At 49.8% G+C, this 6696-nt stretch overlaps 1 protein-coding gene across 2 annotated transcripts; it reads left to right on the forward strand.

The window, feature by feature from the left end:
- The first annotated feature begins 545 nt into the window (after positions 1-545).
- SSTR3 (somatostatin receptor 3) lies at positions 546-6405 on the forward strand. 2 transcript variants are annotated; one of them, XM_051784021.1, is made up of 3 exons: positions 616-661; positions 2787-2954; positions 3748-6405. In XM_051784021.1, the coding sequence occupies exon 3, from the start codon at positions 3796-3798 to the stop codon at positions 4999-5001; it is 1206 nt and encodes a 401-aa protein (XP_051639981.1). In that variant the 5' UTR covers positions 616-661; positions 2787-2954; positions 3748-3795; the 3' UTR covers positions 5002-6405. The 2 variants fall into 2 exon arrangements, with proteins under 2 accessions (XP_051639980.1, XP_051639981.1); XM_051784020.1 differs by lacking the exon at positions 2787-2954 and having other exon boundaries at positions 546-661.
- Positions 6406-6696: the final 291 nt, after the last annotated feature.

Genomic DNA, 6696 nt, shown 5'->3' on the forward strand with positions numbered 1-6696 from the left:
CCTGGGTGCCTGCCTAGGGAAGCCGAGTCAAGTCACCCCCTCCTGCACACCACTCTCCCACCACATAGCTGCTCTCTCTATCCCTCTTCTTCCTCTCCCTCTCCCCTACACTGTCTTCAGCTTCTTTTACCGCACTCCTCATTCCTTCATCCTCCCCGTCTTCCACGCTCCTCTATCCTTTTGCCCCTCTCCTTGCACCTCTCTCTCCTCCTTCTATTCTCCATCCCGGTGTCTCCTCCCGCTCCTCGTTCTCCTGCCCTGTCGTCCATCCCCTCCTTCTCCTCCTTCTCCTGCCGGTGTTTCCGTGCGTGGCGCCCATTGGCTGCCGGCACCCGTCCCCCGGTGCCGCCGCTCCGCTCCCTCTGCCCGAGCCCCGCAGATGGCGGGGGCAGCGAGGGGGACAGACCCTCCGGCGTGGGGCTGAGGGACCGCGCAGCCCCGGCCGGCCGCCCGCGGGCACGGCCGTGGGCCCCGCTCCCACGCCAGCCACGGAGTGGGCGATGGGCAAGCGCGGGAAGAAGGACTCGCGTCTCCGGTAGAGCACGGTGGGCGCGTTGCCTCCGGGACCGCTCTGCTCTACCGCTCTTAAGAAAGGGGAAGGGGAAAAACATGACACGGATTCTCCCGGTGAAGCAGAGGAAAATGTACATCCCGACGACATGTAAGTACCCGGCGGCTCTGCCCGCGTTTCCCAGATGACACCCGTGGGCGTGAGTCCATGCAGAAGTTAACTCTGCAGTCCCAGAGAAGGAAACCTGCCGACCTCCCCCCCGGCTCCCCACCCTCCAACTCTGCCAGTCCATCCTGGTCCGTACCAGACAGCTCAGCCTCAAGGTGAGACGGCGGAGTCCTGAGCTGGAGCAGGGCCATGGGAAACCGGGGGGGACAGGTGGGGAGGGGGACAAGAGGGGCTGCAGGTTATTGGTCTCTGTGGTCCCTCCCAGCTTCTATTCATGTATTGTAACCAGGTCGAGGCTCAGCTCTGAGCATCCACCTCCTCCTTTTAGTCAATGCAGATATATATATATATAATATATATATGTAATTTATTTGTTTTTTCTAAAGAAAGCAATAGCACCAGTTTATCATCTCTTCCTACCTCTCTGCCTTCCTTCTGCTCTCCGGCTGCATGAGCCAGGTACATTCTGGTAGCACCTGTTAGCAGATCCCAAGCCTCTTGCAACAGGTGCTGTCCACATAAGGGACAGACTCCAAGTGGATGCCAAAACACTATCAGTCTGAGGCCAAGGTTCCTCCCCAATTCCTACCTATGCTATGTGCTGCCAAAGCAGCCAGCAGAGTAGATCTAAGATAGATGAGGCACTGGTATCCAGTGATTGTTCTGTCAAACTATCCAGAATGGATGACATGGTGTTTGAGCTGGTGCATAGTACTTAACAAAGTTAAGTACTTAACAAAGTTAAGTTAGAACGGCAGAGACAGACCATATCTGCTTAAAGTTTCTTCACTGCATCTCTCTGAGCAGGAAAATTGAGTTTATAGAAAATCCATGGGTTTTGCTGCATGCCCTATCATTTTTGATAGGTTTTCTGGGGCCCTGAAGCTGGGTTTACTGTATTGCTAAACCACAGCCTGAACAACAAGCTTCGAGGTCTGGACCCCAGATACTTCTCCAAATGCTCTTTAGCCCCAGCATCAGAATCTTTATCCCCATTTGGTATTTGGAGGGCTCTCTTTTCAAATGTTTGGCTTTTTTTTTTAATTCATTTGCATGCAGGAGGAATATCCAAAGGAATTCCTAACTACGTCCTCACCTTTTAGAGGATCATCTTTTTATGAACATACTGTTCTGGCCTCTGCCACCCTTTTCAGGGATCTTTGTACCTAGAGCAGCCATTGCCCTCCTTTTTCCTCCAACAAGTGATTTGTGTCACTAGAACAGCATTGGAAAAAATATCAGAGGAAAGACCCCTCAGTTTAGAGTTTCAAACCACTTTCTACTCTGCCCATTCATTACAGCCACTCATGATGTGTGGGACAATCCAGTGCTGCAGGACCTCAGTAGATGGGCTGCTATCAGGACAGTGTGTCACAGCCCAAGGCACCTGCAAATAAAGAAAATTTAAACAATTCCAGTCCTCCAAAGCTCAAATGCTTCAAAGCAGGAAACATTCATGCAATAGCCTGTAGAAATGGCCTTAAGACATAGTTGCCCAACTGTTTTTATGGGGCCTACCAGATGAGGTTCCTTCAGTATAAGATTGGATACATCTGTGGAGTTTGTTGGGTTTGCTTGTCTGATATCCATCTAAAGCTCAGGTCTCCCCCAGTGTTTCCAGAACTTGGGATGACATCTACAAAAAAACAGAATAAAAGCTGTAATATTAAGACATTTGTGAAGGAAGTTGTGATGCCAACACATTTGGGAGAATAGTCTTTGGAGTGTTTCTGGCCTCCTGAATGTAGTTAAGATTGGGATTCCTTTCCTTTGAGATTCCCAGTTTTAATTTCAATAGAAAAAGAGCTTCAGAGTCCTAGGAGATTTGTTGAGATGCGTAAAGGTGAACCTCAGGGTCCTTGTTCCCTACTACTAAGTCATCCTCCCTTCCAACAAGCTAATTCATCAGGAGGATGACCCTGTCAGTCTACACCTCCAGAAGATTTTACCAGAGCTAGACTGATTCTGAAAGCATCACAGATCTCCCCTGCATAAGGTTTACCAGGGTATCTCTGGTCTGTAGTATGTGCTGGGCTCTGTATTTCACATATCTGGAGCCCTCACAAAAGGCACGTCTGTCCCTTAACTGTCTCTTCTCTCCCTGCAGCTTCTCACCCAGTGTCAGCAGTGACCTCATGGTGAATGGAGAACTTGTTTGCTCAAGGCTCTCTCTCTAAGTGAGCCGAGCGCTGTTTCCATGCCAAACCCTGACGTGATGGGCAATTGGGCACCTCAGATTAGGAGGGCTGGGACGCTGCTTTGGTGTTGCAAACAGGTGGGCAGGCAGGGCCTCTGTCATTAGCAGTGTGTTGCAGGGTGCAGAAGGAAAGAGAGAGGCAGGGAGAGAGAGAGAGAGAGGGAGGGAGAGAGAGAGAGAATGAGAGAGAGACAATAAGGCAGAAAATGGGAGAGAGATAAAGAGAGACCTGGACTGATCCCTCTTAGTATACTCAAAATAATCTGGCTCTTCCTTTGCTCTCAAACTGCCATAACACAAAACAGCTACCCTCCAGCCCAGGTGCTGACTTCAGCCTCTACTGAGGGTGAAGGTGCTTTTGCTTCTGCTGGTAGAGCCAACAATAAACTGGCCAGTCCAAAAAGAGTTTCAGAAAGCAAGAGGATACTCAGAGTCAGAACTGGAATGGCTTTGTCACTGGATGCTTTTCCCTCTTTGGTTTCTAAGGTACCTGCCACTCATAAATGAGAATCAGGCCTCTGGTGACCATGTCCTCACTATTGGAGCTATTAGCAGAAAATGAGAAATTTCCTTGCTCTTATCCTAGTCTGTTGTTATTTCCCTAGAGGATCTTTCTGTAGGAGAGACAATCCATTGGCCCACACTGAGCCATATCATTGTTTGTCCCTCCATGCCCACTGTGCCTCACAGGACTAGATGGGTTTGATATTGTCCTAGATTTTCCAGTGGCTGCCAGCATCCACAAACTCACCTTGACTTCCCATGCCTGCCCATATCTAAAACACAGTTAATGTAGTGATTTTATCTGTGGCTTGTTCAGCTGTCATGTCCCCAGTATCAATGTGTTTTTTTCTCCCCCTCTCATTTCCAGATTGCTAACTGATCCTGCGAGGACACTGCCCCCTGCCCTCCCTCTGCTATGAACACTTCTGCTTTCAGCCTCCCCACACCGGCAGCGTCGGAGGAGGGGAATGCCTCTAGCAGCTGGGAAGGCTTCACCACCCCCAACAGCTCCACCACTGTCAGCCCTGGTGTAGTTGTCAGCGGTGTCCTCATCCCTGTGGTCTACCTCATTGTCTGTGTGGTGGGGCTGGCTGGAAATTCTCTGGTCATTTATGTGGTCCTGCGGCACTCAGTGAGTGAGTCAGTGACCAACGTCTACATCCTGAACCTGGCCCTAGCTGATGAGCTCTTCATGCTGGGCCTGCCATTCCTGGCTGCCCAAAATGCCCTCTCCTACTGGCCGTTTGGTTCTTTCATGTGCCGCCTGGTGATGGCCGTGGATGCCATCAACCAGTTCACCAGCATCTTCTGCCTGACGGTGATGAGTGTTGATCGCTACTTGGCAGTGGTCCACCCAGGGAAGTCCTCCAAATGGCGGACAGCACGAGTGGCCAAGGCTGTGAGTGCAACGGTGTGGGTGCTGTCTTCAATAGTGGTGCTGCCCGTGGTTGTCTTCTCAGACGTCCCTTTAGGGATGAGTACGTGCCACATCCAGTGGCCAGAGCCAGCCTCGGTGTGGAGAGCTGGCTTCATCATCTACACTGCTACGCTGGGCTTCTTTGGACCACTGCTGGTGATTTGTCTCTGCTATCTTCTGATTGTTGTGAAGGTTCGTTCCTCTGGCAGGCGGGTGAGGGCTCTGTCCTCCAAGCACAAGCTTTCAGAGCGCAGAGTGACCCGCATGGTGGTGACTGTTGTGGCTGTCTTCGTCCTTTGCTGGCTCCCCTTCTATGTCCTCAACATAATCAATGTTGTTTGCCCACTGCCAGAGGAGCCGTCCCTCTTTGGTGTCTACTTCCTTGTGGTGGTGCTGCCGTATGCCAATAGCTGTGCCAATCCTATCATCTATGGCTTCCTCTCCTACCGCTTCAAGCAGGGCTTCCAGAGGGCCATCTTCAGGCCATCCCGCCGAGTCCAGAGCCAGGAGGTGCCAGCGGGCCCCCCAGAGAAGACCAATGATGAAGGGGAAGAGGGCGAGATCAGCAAGATCACCCAGAATGGAAATGGCAGGCAGGAGCGCCCTCTAAGCGGTGAAGAAGGAGAGAGCAATGAGCAAAAACCACTCCCTGAGCAGCCTGTGGGATGTGAAAAGAGCAACAAGTTGCATGTCAGTTATTTGTGATGAAAGGGATGGTGTAGGGGAAAGAGACATTGGAACATGAGGTCCCCTTCACCTTATCTGCTTTTCAACCTCAAAGGCAATGGGAGACAAAGGCATATTAAAGTCCAAGAGTCTGTTTTAAAGATGAAGAGGGCTCCATGAACTTGTAGAAAAAGCAAGACATTTTTCTTGGCTTTGGAAAAGACACCTGAGGTTTATGTGGTACTGGATAAAGAATGGACTGCATCCAGGGGGAGCTGAAGAGGTGCTGGGCACTGACAATACAGAGAGAGCAAGATCAGCCCTAGATTGCATGATCTGTCCTTAAATGACTCAGCTGTGGAGGGCATCAGCTGCCATCTGATTGTAGCATGTCAAGGAAGTTCCCAAATGGCATATACTACACGTAGGCATCCCAGTGCCTTGATTATCCTCCTTACAAACACAAGAAGTGGTTTACCCTGAAAGACAAACAGGGAGGAAAAATGTCTGCAGCAAAGACATACCAGCCAGTTGCATGCATGGCTGACCCCTCTCTAGCTCTTAAAAATGCCTTGGGGACAGATTTCCTGCCCATGCTGGTCATGGCTGGAGACTACTAATTGCTCAAAACCTCCTCTTTCTTTTTAAGGCTCTCATGGACTCTGGGCAGGCTGATGGGACTTACCTGGGAGAAAAAAATGGAACATTTCTTTCCTGCATCTCACATTCTTCAGGGTTTTCCTGGTGCCTCTGCACCCCGGTGGGAGGTGTAACAAAGGTAGAGAAAAAGACAGTGCGACATGAATCAGAGGCAGTGTTTCTTACAAGCTGAAATGCCCTTTCCCTTTTCCTCTCCCTAAGCCTTACTGTAAATAAAAAAAAAAGCCTTTGGACATAAAAGGCCAACAGGACAGAAACATTCTGTGTGTTTAGGGGAGGGGGGTGCCACAGATTCGGCTCTCCTGAGAATATACATTGTCTTTGGGTTGAGTTGATCTCTGTATGGAGTACTGTTTGGCTGATACAAGAGATCAAGGCATCTATCAGTACAGGATGGGGGCAGGAAGCAGAGGGAGGTCAGGGGATCTCCAGTGTGTAAGAGCTATGGTTGCAGAGAGTCTGGGCAATACTAGGAACTGATTCATCTTGTGGGAAATGGTATTTAGTTCGGGATGGTGAAGAAATGATGTTCATGTGTTTGCATGTGCACAAAGATTGTCATATGCAAAAGTTTATTCCCTGGACTGTACATGTCTGAGAATGGCTGCAGAGGATGGGAGACAGAGGAGTCAGACTGGTGGGAGATGTGTGTGGGTTGGGCACTGATGCTAATCTGTGTGGTGTAGGTAAATGTGTACAGGCATACATAAGGGGGTATGCATGTGTGTAAGTGTATACAAACACAGATGGGGGAATGTGTTAATGTAATTGTGGAACGTTTCAGTGCAGGTATAGTTTTGCAGGCATGCAAGTATTTATGGAAATGTGTGTGCACATGTGAATGCTTGGGTAACAGTGTGAGAATATGTGTGTTGAGTTGGACCAGTGCTTGCTCCTGTGCATTGGTTGTTGGAGGGAAGCTGTAGTGGGTCCATGTGAACATGTAGGTTAGAACAGCAGTAATGTACAAGGGTGGGTGGGATGAAGGTCTCCTTCTTTGCTTTGGCTTCATTCCTCCCACACCTTTAACTTCTCCATGAATACTATTGCTAAGCTACAGCCACCAAAATGGTC

This window comes from Manacus candei, unplaced genomic scaffold, assembly GCF_025592945.1.
Source record: "Manacus candei isolate 608988 ecotype Guabito, Panama unplaced genomic scaffold, ASM2559294v1 h1tg000018l, whole genome shotgun sequence".
Taxonomy (NCBI): Eukaryota; Metazoa; Chordata; class Aves; order Passeriformes; family Pipridae; genus Manacus; species Manacus candei.